This window comes from Megascapheus bottae, chromosome 38, assembly GCF_031878675.1.
Source record: "Megascapheus bottae isolate mThoBot1 chromosome 38, mThoBot2.hap1, whole genome shotgun sequence".
NCBI lineage: Eukaryota > Metazoa > Chordata > Mammalia > Rodentia > Geomyidae > Megascapheus > Megascapheus bottae.
This window is the reverse complement of record NC_143546.1, coordinates 5717307-5740466: the sequence shown is the minus strand read 5'-3', so window position 1 is coordinate 5740466 and position 23160 is coordinate 5717307. Positions and strand designations below refer to the sequence as shown.

At 40.9% G+C, this 23160-nt stretch overlaps 1 protein-coding gene and 1 non-coding gene across 3 annotated transcripts in view; one reads left to right on the top strand and one right to left on the bottom strand.

Annotated features, from left to right (window-relative positions):
• LOC150041917 (zinc finger protein 566-like) overlaps positions 1–22826 on the top strand; it is a 30179-nt gene extending 7353 nt beyond the window's left edge. Inside the window, exons 3-6 of one of the 2 annotated variants that reach the window (XM_090325382.1) lie at positions 375–464; positions 14609–14716; positions 15624–16180; positions 21646–22826. In XM_090325382.1, the coding sequence (XP_090181508.1) occupies positions 375–464; positions 14609–14613 (95 nt within the window). In that variant the 3' untranslated portion in view covers positions 14614–14716; positions 15624–16180; positions 21646–22826. Of the gene's footprint in view, positions 1–374; positions 465–2108; positions 4119–14608; positions 14717–15623; positions 16181–21645 lie in introns of those variants that run through there. The other variant, XM_090325381.1, reaches the window with a different exon arrangement.
• On the bottom strand, positions 7524–7628 carry LOC150041918 (U6 spliceosomal RNA). The gene has a single exon (XR_016533712.1). It is a non-coding gene; the product is annotated as a U6 spliceosomal RNA (small nuclear RNA).
• Positions 22827–23160: the final 334 nt, after the last annotated feature.

Here is a 23160-nt window from a genome sequence, read left to right as displayed (position 1 = left end):
ATGTATATGACTACTGAAAGTATGATCTAGGAATCACTAGTTAAAGTGTGTATTCCTAATCCAAACCAGGCACTGGTGCACTGGTTTTGCTTGAAATCCTACCTACTCAGGAGGCTGAAATCTACCTACAATTAAGCCCTCATGAGCTGGAATTCAAACGTGGACTCAAACTGATTGAATACTAGCCTGGAGTAAAAGCTGAGTTCCAGGCACACAATGGGAAAAAATTCTAAAGCTAGGGATAAGTCAATAAATGGAGCCAGTGAGAAATGAGAAAGAAGAGTTAGGAGCAACCTTGTGAACAGGATGTGTGAGACCTTATAACACAGATGATACACCATGAGCAATAATTCTCCATTATTCCTTGTCCACAGGGCATTGTTTTCCCAAACCTATATTGATTGTACAGCTGGAGCAATGTGCAGATCCATGGATACAAGAAGTCTCAGAAAAGAATTTTACAGGTGAGTTATTGGATTTTGCGGAGCACAGTAGGTAAATACATCTTGAGCAGTACTAAGCAATAACATTCCTAGTTCCTGTAAGTTCTGGGTGTGGCAAGGATTCATATGGAGACATACTGAATTTTGTGTGGAAGTAGAGTTAGAGTTAGAAATTCTCTTCTTTGTGGAAATCATTCGGAAGCAAAAAAAAATAGAGATATAGAAAATGAGATTTCATTTTCTTTGTAACTAGGAAAATACAGATATAGTATAAAATGGAATATGCCAGTGCTGGTGTCCTCTGATATGAAAAATGGCTTGTCAGTGGTGGGCAGAGATTGTGATTTCGAATCAAAGATTATAGTCTACAGTGGATGATTGACAGCTCCTGAGCTGGATTATCCTCCATCTTCCATTGTTCTGATGGTCAGGTTTGCCTGAAAAGGGTTTGGACTTAGACTTTGTCTAAGATTGATAGAAATGAACTTTACAATTCCCATAGATACATAAAGAAGTTAATAATGAGAAGTTAGTACTGAAGAGATTCATGTATAAATCCTTACTCTCAAGAACCATTACCACTTAGGTAAAAGGCAAAGGGATGGATAAAATACTCCAGTCGTATCTGAATCTCGAAAATATTCTTGTTCCTCACTTAATGGTTGAGAAGGAAAGCGGTAATACACACATATTTCAAGAAAATAAAAGAAACAGCTTATTCCCCTATGATAAATCAAAATAGTATTTGAAAAGCAGAGCCATAAGGATACTATATGCAGGTGATAAGTACTCATCTTAAAACTCTACCAATACATAGTGGAATTATTTGTGATGTTTTAAAGTTCTAACATCTAGGATGGGAGAAAATGTCTTTACCTTGACCTGGCATGGTGGCTCACACCTGGAATCCTAGTTACTCCAGAGGCTGATATCTGAGGATCATAATTCAAAGCCAGCCTGGGCACTAAAGACCTTGAGTCTCTTATCTCCCAATTAACCACTAGAAAACAGGACATGGCTCTGTGTCTCCATGGGTATGGTGGTAGCCTTGAGCTGAAGAGCCCAGGGACAGTGCCCAGGCCCAGACTTCAAGCCCCACAACCAGAACAACAACAACAAAGCTGGGTGCAATGAATGGCTCACATCTGTAATCTTACCCAGGAGGCTGAGGTCTGTGGATCAAGTTTCAAAGCCAGTCCAGGCACAGAAGGACCTGAGACTCTTATCTCCAATTAACCTGGAGAAAATGGAAAGTGGGGCTTGGCTCAAGGGTATGGTGGTAGCCTTGAGCTGAAGAGCCCAGGGACAGTGCCCAGGCCCAGACTTCAAGCCCCACAACCAGAACAACAACAACAAAGCCGGGTGCAATGAATGGCTCACATCTGTAATCTTACCCAGGAGGCTGAGGTCTGTGGATCAAGCTTCAAAGCCAGTCCAGGCACAGAAGGACCTGAGACTCTTATCTCCAATTAACCTGGAGAAAATGGGAAGTGGGGCTTGGCTCAAGGGTAGGATGGTATCATTGAGCTGAAGAGCTCAACATCCTGGCCCACTTCACCCTTTGGAACCCACAAAAAAAATTAAGCAAAACAAATGTTTTTACATTAAAGACCATTGGAATCTTATTTATGTTTTTGTCTTTTTTTTAATTTTAACTCATTTTAGATGTCCAAGAAATGGAGGACATAATTACAACCTGCCAGGAAAATTCAGTTGGATGTCTGTGTGAAGTAGCAGTCACCAATAGTTATACATTGGAAGACAGAGGGAGATTAGTGAGAACATTTGATTTGACTTCAAAACGTAAGGCAGAGCTGAGTAGAAGTAATGTAGATTCCTTAGTGATGAAGACTGAAGAATTCAGTGAGTGTCAGAACATGCGACTTTATAGTGAGCTTGATGACATACGTGCTGCATGTAGGCCAGTTGTGTCTCCTGTAGTTGAAGAATCCTTCAGATATTCAGAGCATTTTAGATCAAATTTTGAGTGTTCTGATGAGCTGGAGTATTTTGAATATGGTGAAGAAGGGAAGGTTTTAAACTCAGAGAGCATATTTTTAAAGCAGAATTGTGTTCTTGTGGGAGAGTCTGACAATATCCATAAGCAGCACAGAGACGACTATGATAATTCTACCCACAATACCCAAACAGTAGTTCAGAGAGGGAAGAAAACACCTGAATGTGCCAGATGTGGAAAACTATACACCCAGAAATCAGCTCTTAGGAGACACTGGAGAATTCATACAAAAAAGAAACCATATGAATGCAACAAATGTGGAAAGTCTTTCACCCAGAAGGTAGAACTTAATAATCATCAGCAAATACACACCAGAGAGAACCCTTATGGATGTAAAGATTGTGGAAAGTCCTTCTCCCAGAAGACACACCTTTCTACCCATCAGAGATTACACACAGGAGAGAAACCTTATACATGTAACATGTGTGGAGAGTCTTTCACCTGGAAGGATCGCCTTACTACCCATCAGAGAATACACACTGGAGAGAAACCTTATACATGTAACACATGTGGAAAGTCTTTCACCAAGGAGAAACATCACAGAGTGCACACAGGGGAGAAACCTTATACATGTAACCCGTGTGGTAAGTCTTTCAGTGACAAGTCAAACCTTACTGTTCATCAGAAAAGACACACAGGAGAGAAACCTTATACATGTAACATGTGTGGAAAGTCTTTCACCAAGAAAATAGACCTTACTGTCCATCAGAGAACACACACAGGAGAGAAAACTTATGAATGTAATGAATGTGGAAAGTCATTCTCCCGGAAGACAAGCCTTACTAATCATCAGACAACACACACAGGAGAGAAACCATATGAATGCAAGAAATGCCAAAAGTCTTTCAGAATGAAGTCATACCTCATTTTGCATCAGAGAACACACTCAGGAGAGAAACCTTATGAATGTAAGAGATGTGGAAAGTTTTTCGCCTACAAGTCACATCTTAATGCCCATCAGAAAACACACACTGGAGAGAAACCTTATCAATGTAACAGGTGTGGAAAGTCTTTCAGAAAGAAGTCATACCTCCCTTTGCATCAGAGAACACACACAGGAGAGAAACATTATCAATGTAACAGATGTGGAAAGTCTTTCATCTGGAAAACAAGCCTTAATAATCATCAGAACACACACAAGACAAAAATTTTATGAATACAATAAGTGTGAACTGTTTTTCACTCCGAATGCAAACCGTACTAATCCTCAGAATACACACACAGGAGAGAAAACTTAGGTAATCAATGTAGAAAACCTTTCATCCAGAAGGCAGACCTTGCCAACTATCAGAAAAAAACAAACAGGAGAAAAACCTCATGGATGTTATAAATGTGAAAATCCTTTCATCCAGAGGAAGGCCTTAGTAATCATCAAAGATGACAAAATGAGAGAAACCATATGAAGGCAACAAATATGCAATGTTCTTCACATAGATATGACACCTAAGCAACCATAAAAGAATTCTCACCGATGAGAAACCTGAAGACTGTAATAAAATATGGGAAGTCTTTTTCCTAAAAGAAAACTCGGTTTGCATCAGGGTACTCACAGAGTGAAGGCTTATGAATGTAGCAAATGTGCAGTCTTTCACTCAGAAGGCACAGCTCAGGGTTCCACATGAGAGAAATCCTATGAATAAAACAAATGTGGAAAGTTGTTTGTTTTTGTTTTTGTTTTCCTTTTACTTTGTCGGCTAGTTAATTGCATGTAAGAGTAGTTAGTGTCTGGTAGTTAATTGTATATAAGAGTCTCTTGGACTTTTCATACCATCGCTGGCTTTGAATCGTGATCCTCAGATCTCAGCCTCCTGAGTAGCTAGGATTAGAGGCGTGAGCCACCAGCACCCATGAAGTTTTTCCAAAAAGTCATACCTCAGTTTGCAGCAGACAACACACAGGTGAGAAATTGTTTGAATGGAACAACTGTGGAATGTCCTTTATTAAGAATTCATGGCTCTGTACTTATAAAACACACAGGAGAGAGAAGTCTCATTACTATAACAATCGAGGAAAATCTTCCATCTGGAAGGCACACCTCAGTGTTTATCAGAGAAGTGATTGGCTAGAAGAAAAGCAGCAAACAGAGCAAATGTTCAATGACTTTTAATCAGCCAAGAACGCAGAACGCATCTATTTCTCCACTACTCCTCTAAACTCTCTCGCTGTTTGTGTGGTCCATGCATTATAGCAATGACATACTACATAGAGTTCAATTTTTGAATGGAAGATGCAATTCCATGTTTATCATAAAATTTGCATAGAAGTCAAATCTCTCTTAACACCTAATTTTATTTTTTTTCATGGGAGTTGGACTCTGGACCTTGGCAGTGTCCGTGAGCTCTTCAGCTCAAGGATACCACCCTACCCCATTCAACCACAGCCCCACTTTCCCTTTTCTAGCGATTAATTGGAGATAAGAGTGTCTTGGTCTTTAGTGGTCTTTACTGCCCAGGCTAGCTGTGAAAGTCAATCCTCAGATCTCAGCCTCCTGAATAGCTAGGATTACAGGTGTGAGCCACCATGCCCGGCTTTTCTTAACACCTTTTATTCCCTAGTTAGTTCCTGAAATATTCAGAGAACATGGAAGGACACACAATTGGGTATACATTTTCTTTGAGTGTTGGTAAAAGTCTTGGCAGCTTGAACTCAGAACCTAGGCACCTTCTTAACCATTTTTGCTCGAGGTTAATACTCTACCACTTGAGCCACTGCACCAATTCTGGTTCTTTGGTGGGTAAATAAAGAGAAGAATCTTTAGAATTTTGATGAGTAACCCCAAAATGACTAGTTTTTCCTTTATATTGAATTAATCACTAGTGATGTGTTGTTTGAGATTGTTTATCTTGCTCATTGTTTTTTCCTGAGTTATAATAAAACACAGGTGTGGATGATATGAAGTGTCTTTGATTTCTCCCTGTTCTGGAGGTTGAAAGAGAAGCTCTCAGGAGGATGAATATCTCTCTGCTATCACTGCTTTCCCTTACTCTATCTCTCTGAAGATAGCTGTACCCAAACACAATTAAGACATGGTTTTGGGCTGGGAGTTTGGCCTAGTGGTAGAGTGCTTGCCTAGCATGCACAAAGACCCGGGTTCGATTCTTTGGTACCACATGCATAGAAAAAAGCTGGAAGTGGTGCTGATGCTCAAGTGGTAGAGCTCTAACCTTGAGAAAGTCCAAGGACAGTGCTCAGCCCCTGAGCTAAAGCCCAGGACTGGCAAAAAAAAGACATGGTTTTGTTAAACTTAATTCTGGAAGTAATGGAAAAAATGAGGAAGTAAAGGAAGTTAGAAGATGGTTAGATGGAGCCAGTCCTGGTGTGTCATGCCTATAATCTTAGCTACTCTGGAGGCTGAGATCTGAGGATCAAGGTTCAAGGCCAGCCCGGGCACAAAAGGACTGAAAATAAAATTAACTTCATTTTTTATTGTTGGGGTAATGTATAGAGGGGTTACAGTTCATTCGCCAGGTAGTAGGTGCATTACTTCTCACACATTGACACCCCTTCTCATGATTTTGAGACTTGAGATTCTTATCTCCAATTAACCTCTAGAAAACTGGAAATGGGGCTTGGCTCAAGGGTAGGGTGGTAGCCTTGAGCTGTAGAGCTCAGGGACAACGCCCAGAGTGTGTTCAAGCCCCATGACCCACAAAAAAAATAAATAAGATGTTAATAGTAAAAGTAGCCTTGAGCCAGGCACTGTTGGCTCATGCCTGTCATCCTAGCTACTCAGGAGACTGAGATGTGAGGATCACGTTTCAAAGCCAGCCTCGGCAGTAAAGACATCTGGGTCCTGGCATTGAAGATCGGGGGCAAGGCAAAAGATGCTGGCCCTTCCCTTGGGCACTGAACCATGAAGCAGCCCAAGCCCAGGGAAGACCAAAGCAGTGGTTGGGGTCAGTCCCCATCTCCCTTTGTCCCCCACCTGTTGGTGACCATCGCTCAGCCTGTTCCTAGAGTGATATGGGATGGTTCTCCTGATGACTGACCTGTCTTATTAAGAAATTCATTTATTAGATAAAACTTTTAAATTAATTTTTTTTGCCAGTCCTGGGGCTTGAACTTGGGGCCTGAGCAATGTTCTTGGGCTTTCTCATTGCTAGATTTCTACCACCTGAGCCACAGCACCACTTCTGGCTTTTTTTCTATGTATGTGGTACCGAGGAATTGAACCCGGGTCTTCATTCCTAGTAGTCAAGGACTCTACCTCTAGGCCAAACTACTGGCCTTGCCTTTTCTTTAATAATTTTTTCAGCTAACTACTGAGTGGCTAGGATTGTGGTGTGAGCCACCACACCTGGCTGGGAGAAATCTCTTGTCTCTCTGAGATCCTATGCTTCTCTCTTAAAGGCTTATCGTTATGTCATTTGTGGGGTTTGACTCTAGGTCTGGGCATAGTCCCTGAGCTGTTCAACTCAAGGCTGTCATCCACAGCGCCACCTCTGCATTTCTAGTGGTTAATTGGAGATAAATGTCTCCTGGCCTTTAGTGCCTGGGCTGGTTTGAGCTGTGATCATCAGATCTCAAACTCCTGAGTAGCTAGGATTACAGGTGTGAACTATCAAGCCCAGCTTGATTTTTGATGATTCTTTACACACAACATGATTAGGAAATATTGGGTAAGAAAGCTTCATACATGATATTCAGTCCTTGAGTACATGGTTTCTCATTGCCTCTTTATGTGAACCCGAGCTATTCCACATGAAAATGGAGGTCATAGGGCATATTCGAATATATTGACTTGAACTTGACAGCAATTATAATCACACAAACTAATAATTTCCTTCTTTAAATTCCTCAGAGGCAAGGAGATCAGGCAAAAACTGGGATGCTTTCAAGAATATCCATGCAATATAATTTTCATTGTTCAACATATTTGTTAAATACGGTTTTTACTGTAATTAATAGAAGGATTATATTATATTCGCCAGGTAGGAGGTGCATTACTTCACAAACATGGCTACCCTTTCTCATGCGGTTCTCCCCATTCTCCATCCCCACCCCTCCAGATCATCTTGTTTTCCCCTCTACCCTATCCTATTTCAAAAAGCAAGTATATGTACAAAAATATGGAATGCTTCACAAATGTACATGTCATCCTTGCACAGGGGCCATGCTAATCTTCTCTGTATCATTCATTTTGGATATATTTATTACTAAGTGTTTTATTGTTTAGACTCGTGTAAACAGTATTGATTCCTTAATTGTAAATTTCCCACATATGTACGCCCACTTAACTTTATAAAATTACTATATCCTGTTACTTCACATTGAACTGTTATTGACAACAATAACTTGTAGTGAAGTCTTGTGAGTTTTTAAATCAAAGATAACATAAGCTTTGGGAGCCACTGGCTGCTTCCTGTCGTCCTAGATCCTCAGGGTGTTAGCTGCTTAGGTTCCACAGCCATGTGTAAACCTGAATGCAGTCAGTGCCCGCTGCCCTGAGACACGTGTCTATCTTGCCTACCAGTGTTGTGGGGCGTCCACATTCTTGGAGATGACACAAAAGTTGTTCAAACCTGGCATTGGTGGCACCTGCCTGTAATCCTACTGCTAGGAGGTTGAGATCTGAGATGTGGCAGAGAGCCCTTGAAACTTTTTTAATTTTGCTAGCTCTGGGGTTTGAACTTAAAACCTGAGCACAGGAATTGGGCTGTTCCTTTAGCTCTTTAGCTCAAGGCTTATTGCTCTACCCCTGGACACATAGCCCCCTTTCCCATTTTCTAGTGATTAACCAGAGATAAGAGTCTCAGGTTCTCGGGCCAGGAGTTTGGCCTAGTGGTTAGAGTGCTTGCCTAGCATGCACAAAGTCCTACGTTCTATTCCTTGGTACCACATATATAGAATAAAGCCAGAAATGGTGCTGTGGTTGCAGTGGTAGAGCTGTAGCCTTGAGAAAGCCCAAGGACAGTGATGAGGCCCCAAGTTCAAGGCCCAGGACTGGAAAAAAAAGAGTCTCACATTCTTTAGTGCCCGAGCTGACAAGTAGCTAGGATTACAAGTGTCAGCCACTGTACCCAGTGCCATTTTGAATTTTATCATAGGAACACTTATGACAGACTTTGGTGGCTTATGCCTATAATCCTCTGCTTAGGAGGCTGAGATCTGAGGATCAGGAGTCCAGGCCATCCCAGGCAGGAAATACAGTGAGACTTGTCTCCAGTTAAGCATCGAGAAACCCAGACGTAGTGCTATGGCTTATTTGGTAGCATGTTATCTATAAGGGAAAAAGCCAAGAGAGAGGAAGAAACCTGGGTTCCAGCCACAGTCCTGACATACATGAAAGAAAAACAATGAAATTATTTTACAGCTGAGAAACCAGACTCTTGCTCATCATAACACATTCCAAATTGCTTTATTTGAGAGACAGCTAATGGTTTTGTTCTTCCTTCACAGAGGTGAGCTTTGTGTTCTCAGCCAGTCTTGGTAATGGAAATAGACTCTCTGTAGCACATCTGCAGAAGGGCAGAATCATTCCAGAACTGGGTTCAGTTTATGTCCAATGACCATCAGCTGCTACTTTCTACATCAATGGCTAGGGATATAACCAGTGATTTGTTGCAGCGAGCGTCATAGAACTGTGATTTCTAATTTGAGCGAGACTAAAAGGGGTCAGTCATTCTCCTTTTCTGTGTCAGAACTTCCTATTAATGTCAGTACTAAAAATGTCAGGCATGCCCTGAAAAGGGAATCTCCTCTGAGTATAATATACTCGGCATTTTATTTAGTTATTTTTTGTCAGCCACTATTTATTTTGTTTACCTAACACTGATAATGAACTAAGTGATATATCAAAGCAAGTTATAGGCCTAATGGTCTTGAAAACATCGTTTGAATGTGTCTTACATTTCCAAATAAACACATCACAATTTTCCAAATTAATGTCAGCTCCTGTGACTGTGTAATTGCCTTCCATTTTTCATCAGAAGTTAGAAGAACAGCACAGATGACAAAGTCATTCTGTTGCACAGTAGGGTGACTGAAGTTCACAACACAATAATATAGAGTCACATAATGGTGTAATATACTTCACAATAATACACAATATAGTTACAAAAAGCTAGAAAGGAGAATTTGTAATGACCTTATCATAAAGACACATGTATAAGGTGATGGGACCGCTAACTACCTTGAATTTATTATTTTACAATGTATACTCTGCGTTTTAGACAACAGCCACTTAATTTTTACTTTTCTGTTGCGTTGAGGCTATTGTGCTTATTTAGTTTTCTGAATGAAACCACCACTGCTATAATAGAGTGAAAAAGCAATTGACAGAATGAAAACGCTAGGTTGACAGAATGAAAAGGCTAGATACTCATTTCTCAAGTATACAACACTGAATTTATTGCTCCAAGATAAATAATATGGACATAAACATGCTCCAAGATGCCTTTGAGGTTTCATTTGTTGCTCTTTTTTTGGAATACTAAAAGATGTTTGTTCGAATACCTACTGTAAGTGTTATACACCATCTTTACGCACTCTTTGATCTCATACATTTGGAAAATTGATGTATTTTTCCTATTTCTCTGATTTGATGTTATGTTTAACCTGCCCTTATCCTTGAATCATTTCAGGTCAAAAGTTGAGAGATGGCTACCCTGACTTCCCTTGGTGGGTTTTCAGACAGCCTGGCTTTCTCTCCTTTGTATAGACTGTTTCAGAATAGGTGATGAGAATGACAAGATCTGTTCTTGGAATACATTCTCCATAAAAATCAACTATGATGTCAAATCTTTTTGCAAAGTTACGCTGGCAAGGATGCTTTCTTTTAAGCTTTTTTATTTTTTTTCAAATACTTAATCACCTTTTTTTAACTCTGGGAAATAAAAAATTAAACAAAAATTTGGTGAAATTTGAAACTAGGAAACTAAAAGCACCCATTGTCCCTGAAGTCAACATTTAAAAATATTAAAACTTTGTTCATACGTTTTACATTATTAAAACTTTGTTCAAGTGTTTTAATTGTTAGTAATTAGAGCCAAGCATGATAGCTGTCATATGTATTCCTAGTTTCTTCAGTTACTGAGAAGCCGTGGAGGGTGTCTCATGACTGTAATCCTAGTTACTCAGGAGGCTGAGATCTGAGGACCCACCCCCCGATACCAAGAGACTCATCTCCAATTAATCACTAGAAAAGGGGAAGTGTGGCTGTGTGTCTCGGGGTAGGGTGGTATCCTTGAACTGAAGAGTTCAGATACCACGCCCAGGCCCAGAGTTCAAGACCCATGATCCCATCCGCCAACAAAAAAAAAAAGATACTGAGAAATGAAGGATTAGGCAAAATGTTCACAATACTGTATCTCAATCAATAGGTGAACCCAGTGCATTGTGCTTTTTATCTCAGCTACTTAGAAAGGGTAAAAAGAAAGATTGTGTTCCAAGCTGACCTGGTCATAAACATAAACCCTAGTATAAAAATGAGTAAAACAAAAAGAGCAGGGCGTGCAGCTCAATTTGTAGAGCACGTACCTAGCATGAGTGATGCCTCGAGTTTAAGCACTAGGATAGACAGGAGAAAGGATTGAGAGAAAAAAGGAAATTGAGGGGCTGGGAGTTTGGCCTAGTGGTTAAAGTGCTTGCCTAGCATGCATGAAGACCCGGGTTCGATTCCTCGGTACCACATACATAGAAAAAAGTCGGAAGTGGTGCTGAGGCTCAAGTGGTAGAGCTCTAGCCTTGAGAAAGTCCAAGGACAGTGCTCAGGCCCTGAGCTCAAGCCCAGGACTGGCCAAAAGAAAAAAAAGGAAATTGAGGAGTTATGATATAATCACATACTGGAATTATATGAAGTATTAAGTAAAGGGGTTACACATGTTTTATATGAAAAGAGAATGATGATTTACTGAAAGGCAAATTATAAAATATGGAATTCAGATTAAAATACATATATAATTGTTGTTTTCTCCAAAATGATACTTACATGCCTGTTTAGTTTAAAAGCAGTTAATGATTTCAAAACAAATAATACAAGAGTGGTTAGAAATGAATCATTGTTTTCTCATCATTTTTTCGGCTACATTCCCCATTTACAAATTTCAAAGAATTGTTGTTGACTATATTCATTATTTGTTCATTTAATCTTTCATCCTGCGTCTCTAGTCTATTGTGTGCACTGTTTATATTTATGATCTTTCTTTTCCCTTCAGTCTTGGGGCTAGAACTCAGGGCCTGGGTAATGTCACTGAGCTCTTTTACTCAAGGCTAACCCACTAACTAGTACATTGTACCACTGTGCCACTACTGGTTTTTGAGTACTTCACAAGAGGTAAGAGTCTTACAGTATCTTTTCTGCCTGGGCTGACTTTGAACCATGAATCTACAGGTGTGAGCCACTAGCATTTGGCTGAACTCATTTACTTTAACTGTTAGGTCTGTATAACCTTAGCTCCCCAAATACCTGCAAAGCGAGATGCAAAATTAGCTTGAAAGAAAAACCACCATCTGTGGATGCTGTCCGTTCGCTGAGCACAGTGCCAGTACTAGTTTGCCGGTGGTTTATTAGGGATAGAGTCTCATGGACTTTCTTGCCCAGGCTAGTTTTGAACTTTGATCATCAGATCTCAGATTCCTGAGTTGCTAGGATTACAGCACCAATAGTTGAAGAGGCATTTTCTGTGTATGTCTTGTGTTCCTTTGTGGAAGATCGAACAAATGCAAGTATATGGTTTTATTTCTGGGTCTTCCAATCTGTCCCATTGATCTTTGGGTCTCTTTTTGTGTCAATACCAACTTTTTTTGTGTTACTATGGTTCTGTAATACAATGCATTATTTCCATGTGTACTGTTAAAGAGGGATCACTTGACAGTGGTACCTGTCACATGTATGGCAGCATGTCTTGTTCCATATATACCATTCAGTAACACCTCCTACCCAGTATCTTAGATAATACTATTTCCTTTTATTTTATCATCCTAAACTTAAGTGCTAAAAGACTCATAGGGTCCCTCAGAGAGTACTTCAGAAAAGGTATCATTATGAGAGTTGACAGTTCCATGAATGTAGCATCTCCAGACATTTCAAGGGGAAAATGTGGAGTTAAAGAGAGAGAATTAATAGTCCTTAGTGTAGGCTAATGTGTGCACTTGTATCTGAGAATTCAATAGAAAAACAAGTATAAAAAGGTATAAAGATAGAAAAAATTGTGAGTACATATATAAAGGAAATTCTTTTAGAGTTACAGGATAGCTATGTATGTTAACCTACGTGCTATCAGAAAAGAACTCAAAACAAAAATTGAAAGTGCATATTAAATAAAACGAAAATAGATTTTATTATCATTATAATTATTAGATATTTTGGAGAATATTCTCGGAATATAGTACTACCACCCCAAACCAAACTGTACACTATATCTAAACATAGTTGTAATAAATTAATCCTTGGGGCCAGGAGTTTGGCCTAGTGGTTAAAGTGCTTGCCTAGCATGCATGAAGACTCGGGTTTGATTCCTTGGTACCACATACATAGAAAAAAGCCAGAAGTGGCTCAAGTGGTAGAGCTCTAGCCTTGAGAAAGTCCAAGGACAGTGCTCAGGCCCTGAGCTCAAGCCCAGGATTGGCAAAAAAAATTAATTAATTAATTAATTAATTAATCCTAAGTTAACAGTGTTTCTAAAGTAGCATGGTAGCATAGTTGTGGACAGTGAAGGGCAAATCCAGTATTTTATTTACTAAACACTAGCTTGCCTAGAGCAACTTCCAGATCTGAACATTGAACTTGTCATGCCTTTGCCAGATCACATTTTATATTCCTAAACATGTTTATTTATGTATGTTGTGTTGCACACTTTTCCCAAGTGCTTTTGCTGAAGGTTACTTCTCTACAACTTTCCTCAAAGATCTCATTTTCACTTTATGGTGGATAATTGGAGAAAAGAGTCTCATGAATTTTTCTACTCAGGATGTCTCAAAACCCTGACCCCAAAATCTTATCCTCCTGAGTAACTTGGATTAGAGTGATGAGACACCAGTAGCCAATATGTTTGTGTGTGTGTGTGTGTGTGTGTGTGTGTGTGTGTGTGTGTGTGTGTGTGTGTGTATTGTGGCGGGGTTACTCAATCCATATTGGTGTATAAATTCTCAAGACTTCCCATTTGTAAGGCAAGTGGTCTAACCACTGGATCCATTCATCTCTTTTTATTCTGGATATTTTGAGGTAGGCTCTCACTTTTTACCCAGAATAGCCAAGACTGTTCTTCCAGTTCTATTTCTGGAGTACCTAACAGGCACACCCTCCCATGCCCAGCGTTTTCTGTAGAAAATGGGATCTCACAAGCTATGTTTGCTTATGCAGGGCCAGAGGCAAGATATTTCTAATCTCATATGTTCCTGTGTACATAGGAGAACACATGACATTGATTCAGATACGTCTTTATTTTCCATTAGCCAAGTACGTGTATTTGCTCTAGATGACACCACAAAGCGATTTCAAGGGAAATCTGATATTTATGTTATAAACACTTAACAGTTGTAATGTCAGCAAAGTGTGCAGAAAATCCATGGCACAGTCAGATAAAATGTTTTGTGCAGGATGAGAGGTATTGATCTGACCTAGGAATGGCTCCTTGAAGCACAGGATTCAGGATTCAAAAGACAAGGTGTGACTTTTACTTTGCCTATTGTGCAGTGGAAAAGGGGATTTGCCCTCCACTTTGCCTTCAGGTAGGTCTTATGTGAGAAGAACCAGCTTAGGTCACTGGGCCCTGAGCAGTGACCCTACCTCCTTCACAATGGAATTGAACACGGAACCTTGGTAGCCAGGAACTATAACTGACAGTTTGGTCAAGCCAGCTCAATTGGCCTGTGACTCTGGAAGGAGAAAGGGGTTCTCGTGCTGTATTAGAATGTCAGGAGAGTCAGGTCTCAGGAAATCGGGGTATGGGTGTGTCTTATGAGCCTGGAGAGTTTGGAAACATGCCCCACCACGAGTCCAACACTTTAGTATATTTTCTACCAAGAAAACGATGGAAACACAAAGTAACTCAGGCAAGGTATAGTCAAGATACCTTCTTGTGTGCTTTTCAGTGCCAATAATGATAGAACATTTTCTGTGTGGTTTTCAATCTACTCTGTCTCAATTACTCAATTTGAAATATGCTCCCATTTCCACTTTTAAAAGATACTTTGTCTTTACCCTTAGAGTGACAATGACTCAGGCGGGACTGTGAATGTGCCCTGTAACATGTGGAGCTGGAGGCAGGCCTGCTGGAGGTGCTGGTGATGAACATGGTCCCTGCACACCAGAAAGGTCATCTTTGATTTATTTGAAACTTTCTACACAATTATAGACTCTGTGGGACAATGGAGCAAGTACTGGCTATTTTGTTTATAAAGTGAATGTTCCTTCAAGCTCAGGGCTACTCAGCCTTTCATGGCTGAGACTTGCGAATACTTGGCATCTAGAGCCCAGTTGTTCCCATTGGGGTGTTGTATTGGGAATGTGGGATCAGACAAGTGCACACCTTATCCAGTTTTCTAGATATGGACACCTAGAACATTTCATTCCACTCAGAAGCTACAGAAGCCTCAGAAGTCTACTTACTGAGAGGCTATGATCAGAGGCACAAGACACTGGCACACAACTTCAGCCCTCACATGGCTGAAGCCCTAGGAGACCACATTTCCAAGTAAGGTTTCAAAAGCAATCTTGGAGGCCTGTGGAATAATGTAGATGGAAGAAAGTGGACTGTGTCTACTGAACCACCAGGCAAGGACAATATTGGGCTATCGCATTTACAGATAGATGAAGCATTTTTATTTTTGGTTCTGATTCTGTGCCTTGAATTCAGGACTTGTTTTTTTGTCTCTGATTTTGGTGGTGAGGTGATGGAGTGCGCATCATTTGAGCCACAGCTCCATTTTTGGCTGTTTGCTGGTTAATGGAGATAACAGTATCGTGGAAATATCCTTCATAGGCTAGTGTTGAACTCTGTTCATCAGAGCTCAACCTCCCAAATAGCTAGGATTTCAGGCACAAGCCACAGTCACCATGCAGAACATTTATTTTGGACACATCAAACCTCTTCACTTTTTTAGAGAATAGCATAGACTTACGCCATGTGCTTTCTTATTGTGATTTAGCCAAAGCCATAGATATCCTCTTAGTTCTGAAAAAGAGAGCCTCCGGGTGACTTTCTCTTCCTTTTTTTCATCAGGTACAAATCACTGCAGCCTAACTATGAGGAAGATGAGCAAGTGAAGAAGCAAGTGGGATTTGGGGCCAAGAAAGGGCTGTCCTTGGATCTGAGGATCTTTGGACCTTCTAACTCCAAGTGCAAATTTCTCCTTTGCACACCACTTGTGATTTCCAGCAGGGGATTGAGTCTTGGGACTTGAGTGGATGGCAGAACACACAGTTGGGGATGTGCTTCTGGTCTGAGGAATGACAGGGAGGGCTTTGGGCAGAAAGTCTACAAGTAATGTTAAAATTGCCTCTCTCAAAGAAATTTGAGGACTTGTACACTAGAAGTTTCTAGCATTGAGTGGTGAAGATCATTCTGCTTGCAGGAGTGTCTACTTTCACAAGTTGCATGTGTGCATCTAAGATGAATAGCTTCTGCATGGGAGCCGAGCGAGAAAGGAGCTTGGTGGGCGGGTCCTGATGATAGGGAGGGTGGCTGCTCACTCTCCTTCACCAATCTGCTCACAGAACCCCTGTTCCTATTAATATCAGTACCATTAAAAGGAAAAAGAAACAAAGAAAACAGAGGATGTGAGAAATATAAAATCTAATATCTCCCCATAATGTAATAGTAACCAATAGCAACCACTCGAAAGTACTTTCACAACACAAACATAATCCAAAGTCTTAAAAGAATGGCCTTTAGAATAGTGCAAGTAGCTGCAGTTTATACAATGGGCTGAAGAACAGCCAACAGGATGTGCAGTTTGAGTTGGTTCGAGTCAGTGAAACTGTATACCTTATGAACCTGAATAAGAGGGGGAAATTCCAGGAATAAAACAATAAAATAAGGCCAGAAACAAGACATGCAGTCTACTGCCTGTTTAACCAAGTGGAAATTCAATAAACCCCTAGCTGAGCCCCTAGCTGAGTCTTACCTAATGTGACCATAATCAATCATTACCCTGTAACTATGCTTCTGCTTCTGTAACCTGCTTCAGCCACCCATAAATATCCCCCTCTCCCCAGCCTAGGTGCGCAAGTCTCCTAGGAGATCTTGTTGCCCCGGGTACCTGTGTCCCCAAATAAACCTCTTGCTGATTGCATCCGACTGCGTGACTCGCTGTTCCTTGGGAAGGGGGCTCCGTCTGAAAGACGTCCCGCTGAGTCGGGAGTCTAACATTTGGAGGCCCCAGCGAGATCGGAGACCCCCACCCAGGGACCACCGACCCACCTCCGGGAGGTAAGCTGGCCAGCAAATTTCTGTTGTCTTTTGTGTGTCTTGTCTTATGTTAAGAGTATTTCTGGAATCTGTGACTCGGCCGTGTCAATCTGTATCTGGCGGACCCGTGGAGGAGCTGAGGAGCTCGTACTCCCGACCGCAGCCCCTGGGAGACGTCCCGGAGGTGTCTGGGGTCAGATTTCTGACCCATCTGGTTTCGGGGCTTCGCCCCGGTCTGAGGACTCTCTAGTCCGTCTGGTTTCAGGGCTTCGCCCCGGTCTGAGGACTCTCTAGTCCGTCTGTTAGGGGAGACTCCGAGCTCCCCCCCAACGCCCTTCCCCTTTCGGTTTTGCACCGAAGCCGCGCTGCGAAGTGTGTTGTCCTTTGTGTCTGTTTAATTGTTGTGTTTATGATGACAGGATTGGGACTGACTATTAATATGGAACAGTCTGTGACTGCTGCCATGTATGCCATCAAAATTTGGGGTACTTAAAGGTCTCTGCTTCTGTCTTGTTTTGTGAGATTTTTTTTGTTGTCTAGTTTTGTTTTCAAAATTGGTACCAGTCTTAAATATGAATCCTTGCAATCTTTGTGTGTGTAACAAGCCCTGGAAAAATAAATCACTGCTAAGTTGCCATGTAAAAAGTTTTGTTTTGAACCTGGTTCTCACCTGCAAGAGTAAATTGGCAAAGCTCTCTTGACACAAACTTCCGGAAAATGAACGGCCAATATTAATTTTGCGCGCTTTAAGATCTTTGAGTATGAATGTATGTGAATGAGTGAGTGAACATGTTCAAGGTTAAATTATCAGCATGCTGTATAAAACAATGGATAAATTTATACTTGAAACAAAAAGGCAATTGGGTAAATCTAAACTTTAAGAAAATTATTAGGTTAAAATGTTTTACAATGTCTCAAAGGGTTATTGCATTATTTTAAAGAGAAACTGGTAAAAAGTATTTTTCTAAAGTAGAAAAAGTATTTTCTAAATGAAATTTGCATTAATAATTTAATATTGAAATGCACAGAGCTGTTTACATTGTGAGCATTATATCCTGTTTAACCCAGAGGTATTAGGGAATTTAGAATCTATTTCCTTAAGTTAAAATTTGGAGATAAATATTAGGAATTAAAATGTAAATTTATTTATTTATTTCAGAGACTTTACCTATCTTTCAAAACTGTCTAGGTAATCAAATGCTAAGAGAAAGGATGGGAAAACTTAGAATAGTCCTATGTGACCATCTTGAGGGGTGAGAGGTGAACTGGCAAAGGTGCAGCTCTGGGTAAATAAGCTGGAATGAAGGCTGTTCACTTAACCTGGTCAGGTGGACTGAGATCCACATCTTCGCTCTTTTTCTTTGCAGACTGACACTGAAAATCTGATGGTAAAATCTGGGTAATATAATTAGCATTTTAAAAGGAATAAATACTTAAAAATTTATCTCTGTATAATTTGGGTTCATGCTACTGCATTGCAATTGGATGTATTCTAGAAAAAGAAGGAAACTAAGTCCAGATTTAGACTTTTTGTGCACTGATGATGTTTACAGTTCTTGCATTGAGGAAAAAACTTATTTGAGTTTAAACTGTTGCTGGAGTTTTGAAACCTGGAAACAAAGCGAGTTCTTTGGGCCCTTAAAGATTTTTCACATGCAAATAAAGGCTAAAGTGTTAATTGTTTAAGCAAATATCAGTAAAAATTTTAAAGAACATTGGAAATGGGTTTCTGAACAAAGTTTGAAATTGAAATTATCCTAAATGTTTGTTTAAACAAGAAAAATTAGGACTACCAAAATGGTTGCTTAATTGATATTTCAGCTTATTCTTGCAAGTTACTCTATAGCAATCCGCAGCAGGTCCATGGAGAAGGACAGCAGATCCTCATTCAGATGTAAATTTGGCCCTCACCAAGTTCCAGGTAAGGTCATGCTTAGAGACTATTTCTGAGTTGACCACCTTGTTGCTTCTAATTGGATTAAAGTGTCCTTTGTAGGACTCACTGATCTGAAAGCCGCAGTTTTGAGCCAGCCCGGGCAAGGCAAAGTCCCTGTGAGACTGTGGTGTCTAATCTGTCAGAGTGCTATTGAGAGTTGCTTTGGAGCTCGAAGTGGCAGAGTGCTAGCTCTGAGCTGAAAAGCTGGGGGACAGCACTCAAGCACCAGGCCCGGGACTCACAGTGGCAGAGTGCAAGCCTTGAGCTGCAGAGCTGAGGAGCGGCACTCAGGCCCTGAGTTTGGGACTTAAAAGTGGCAGGGTGTTAGCCTTGAGCTGGAGAGCTGAGAGACAGCACCCAGACCCTGAGTTCAAGTCCAGCAACCAACAAAGTGAAATGCCAATGGGACATTTATTCCTGTGTGGAGAGACCCTACTGGGACAATGAAGCATCCAAATGCAGTAAGCCACAGCTTGGATGGCAGAGGTGGTGTCAGATCCTAGAGTCATTTGTGCTTGGCCATTCAAAATTAATCAGAGCCGGGAGGTCATAGAATAATTTGTAAGCATGCCTTACTAATGCCCATGCCTACCTGGGCAGGAACTTGTCAATCATCTGTGATAGAGGATGGTTTAAAATCCTAACTGAGTGAAGTTTGATTTGACACCAGCCACAAATTCAGGGTGGATGTGATGCTTGCGTCCCTATTATATGTTTAGATCTGGCAACTGAAGCATAGAGTGCAGGGATTAAGTTCCCCAGAAAATTAGGAAAATGCCTTTGCAAATGGGTGCTAAGTAAGCTACACTGTTGTAGCCAAAGAAAAAGTTTGTGCAGTTGTTAAATGCTTTACATGACCTCCAATTTGGAGTAGAATATATGTAATCTTGACAGCCTCTTGGTAAAATAGGCTAAGTTTTCAGGGTCCCTGGCTAGGTATAGAGACAACGCCCCTGAGTCAGCCTGAAGAAGTTATAGAAGACAGATCGTCGCCCATCAGTCCTCTTTAGATAAAGGGACCAAAAAGTTGTTTCTTAAAAATTAAGACAGCATAAGTTAGAAGCATTGGGAAAAAAATAGTAGTAACAAATGTGCAAGAGTGGAGACTGCACTTGTGGGGAACGGCTACAGTTTCGTGTCTTCTGTGCCTGTCTAGAGAGTGCTAAGCCTTGTTCAATCTGGTTACTAAAAGTTGCCACCCTGGTATTACTTTGGATTCTCAATCCTATACTGTCTTAAAAACCAACGGGTGCCAGCCTGCAAAAAAATGAGTGTGCTCGGGTAAAGCAACTAGAAAAGCATTGGGAGAATTCACCAGAGTCAGGCCTTAGGTTAAGCTTCTTTAGAAATTTTGCAGGTGACCCAGCAGGAGGTGTAACATTCCATTGGAGCTGCTGTGCTGCCGGATTCAACCACCACCTTACAATTGTTTACTGAGAGGACTGGAACTAAACTCTTGGTAATGGGACCCGACCTGATTTGACAGACCACCCCCTTCAGGAATAGAGAAGCCTCACCGTAGTCTTCCCCCACTCCCATACACTCCAGAGGATATTGAGTGTCATAAGAAAATGGGGGCGGCCTATGACTCCAAACAAGGACAATGGACTTTTGATGGAAAAACAGTTTGGCCCAAAAAGTGGACTTTTAAAATGAAGACTCTCATAGAGCGGCAGGAAAACTTTGGCCACTTCTTGGGAAAGGAGGAGGCTTTGCAACAAGTGGCTGCCCAGTGCCCAGCGTGTGCTAGGGTGAATGCAGGACAGACTAAAATTGGACTTGGAACCAGAGTGAGAGGACACCTCCCAGGTGTTCATTGGGAAATTGACTTTACAGAAATTAAACCTGGACAATATGGCTAAAAAAATAAGACTTTCTTGGTTGTAAAAATCTCTAACATCCTTGTCTGAAGTACTTTTCTTAAAGGATGGTGATTTGTGTGCTGCTTTGAAAGAGGAATGCTGTTTTTACGCAGACCAGACAGGAATTGTCCGGGAAACCATGGGCAAACTTAGGGAGCGGCTGACAGAAAGAGAGAAAGAGTTCCGCTCTCAGCAAGGATGGTTTGAAAACTGGTTTAATCAATCCCCCTGGTTTGCAACTCTGTTATCCACTATAGCAGGACCACTCATTATACTCATTCTAATTCTCACTTTGGGCCCCTGTATCCTAAATAGACTAGCCCAATTTGTAAAAGATCGATTAACTGTAGTACAAGCCTTAGTGCTCACTCAACAGTATCAGCAACTTAAGGAAAGAGAGACCACTCTCATTGAATGAAAGATTCCATTCAACCAGAAGAAAATGGGGGATGTGAGAAATATAAAATCTAATATCTCCCCATAATGTAATAGCAACCACTCAAAAGTACTTTCACAACACAAACATAATCCAAAGTCTTAAAAGAATGGCCTTTAGAATAGTGCAAGTAGCTGCAGTTTATACAATGGGCTGAAGAACAGCCAACAGGATGTGCAGTTTGAGTTGGTTCGAGTCAGTGAAACTGTATACCTTATGAACCTGAATAAGAGGGGGAAATTCCAGGAATAAAACAATAAAATAAGGCCAGAAACAAGACATGCAGTCTACTGCCTGTTTAACCAAGTGGAAATTCAATAAACCCCTAGCTGAGCCCCTAGCTGAGTCTTACTAATGTGACCATAATCAATCATTACCCTGTAACTATGCTTCTGCTTCTGTAACCTGCTTCAGCCACCCATAAATATCCCCCTCTCCCCAGCCTAGGTGCGCAAGTCTCCTAGGAGATCTTGTGGCCCCGGGTACCTGTGTCCCCAAATAAACCTCTTGCTGATTGCATCCGACTGCGTGACTCGCTGTTCCTTGGGAAGGGGGCTCCGTCTGAAAGACGTCCCGCTGAGTCGGGAGTCTAACAAGGAGACAGAGACAGAAGAAAAAAATAATTATATTGCTGGGCACGGGGCTCACACCTGTAAACCTAGCTACTCAGGAGGCTGAGATCTGAGGATCAAGGTTTGAAGCCAGCCTGGGCACTAAAGGACTTGAGAATCTTATCTCCAATTACCCTCTAGACAATGGGAAGTGGGGCTTGGCTCCAGGGTAGGGTAATAGCCTTGAGCTGAAGAGCTCATGGTCAGTATCCAAAGCCCATGACTCATACAGAACAGAAAAGAAATAATTATAATTTTTGAAAGCCAGAGGCTAGGCCCTGAGTTCAAGGTGTACCAGCCATGGAAAAGCAAAACAAAACCAAACTTGACATATGGTGCAAGTAACAGCACTCAGTAGACTTGAGAAAATAAACAAAAAGTTCAGAGAGAAGCACCAGCCCTTGGGTTTAAGGCATAGTACCAGCACCCAAATTTTAAAAATAAACATGAGCAATCAAGGTTTGGCTCAAAGTCTACAGCCTGCTAGCTCTGAACAAAAACTTTCACGGAGAGTATACTAGGCCCTGATTTAAAACCCTAGGAAAAGCACCAAAGGGCAAAACAAAACAAAAAATAAATGTTAACTTGTAGTTAAAAAATTCTAGCTGCATTTATTCTATTACTTCCTACCTTTTGGTGGTTAATTGAAGAGTCTCATGGAGACCCTTTGAGACTTTTATCTTCCATTAATCAATACAAAGGGCAAGGGAACCAGAAATTGACCTGCTGATATGGCTATAGACCATGCTAGCCTACAGAAAGGAAAAGAAAGAAAGGAAGAAAGAAACAAAGAAAAAAGAAAATGTAAGACACTTGGTCATGCCTTCAGTTCAAACCTTAGGAATAAAACAACCAAACTACCAAGGAAAGTCAGAAAAATCCCTTGTGGCTTATGAAGAGACTGTTAGTATTGAGGGGGGAAATTAGAAAATGTGGCCAGACCACCAGGACAAGAAAAAAAAGAGCGTCAGAAATTCACCTATGACTCAAGGTGTGAAGATGGCAAAAAAATAAATAAATAAATAAATAAAAATGCCAACTCAGGGAGACTTGCCAGTGCCTCCTAAGTTCAATCCTTTCAATTAGAATTAGCACTCAAATGCACATGAAAACTGAAAATTTGGATTTTAGCTGTTAGAATTGAGATGAGGAGGAGGAATAGGAGGAGGAGGAGGAGGGAGAGGAAGAGGAGGATGAAAAGGGGAATAAGAGGAAGAAGAAGAAGTAAAGAAAGAAAAGGAAGAGGAGGAAGAAGCAGGAGGAGGAGGCCCTGAATATAAGCCCCAGTATCAACAAGCTTCTTCCCCATCAAAATAATTAAGGATAAAATGACTGTAAAAGAGGGTAAAAGAAGAGAAAAGCCACAGAAGCACCTTAAAGTGACCTGGGTGATGTTTGCTTATGTCTGTAGTTCTAGATTTTTAGAGGGCTGAGACTTGTGGATTTTAATTTTCACCCAGCCCACGTGGGAAAAATCCCTGAGTATCCATGAGACTTGTAACCA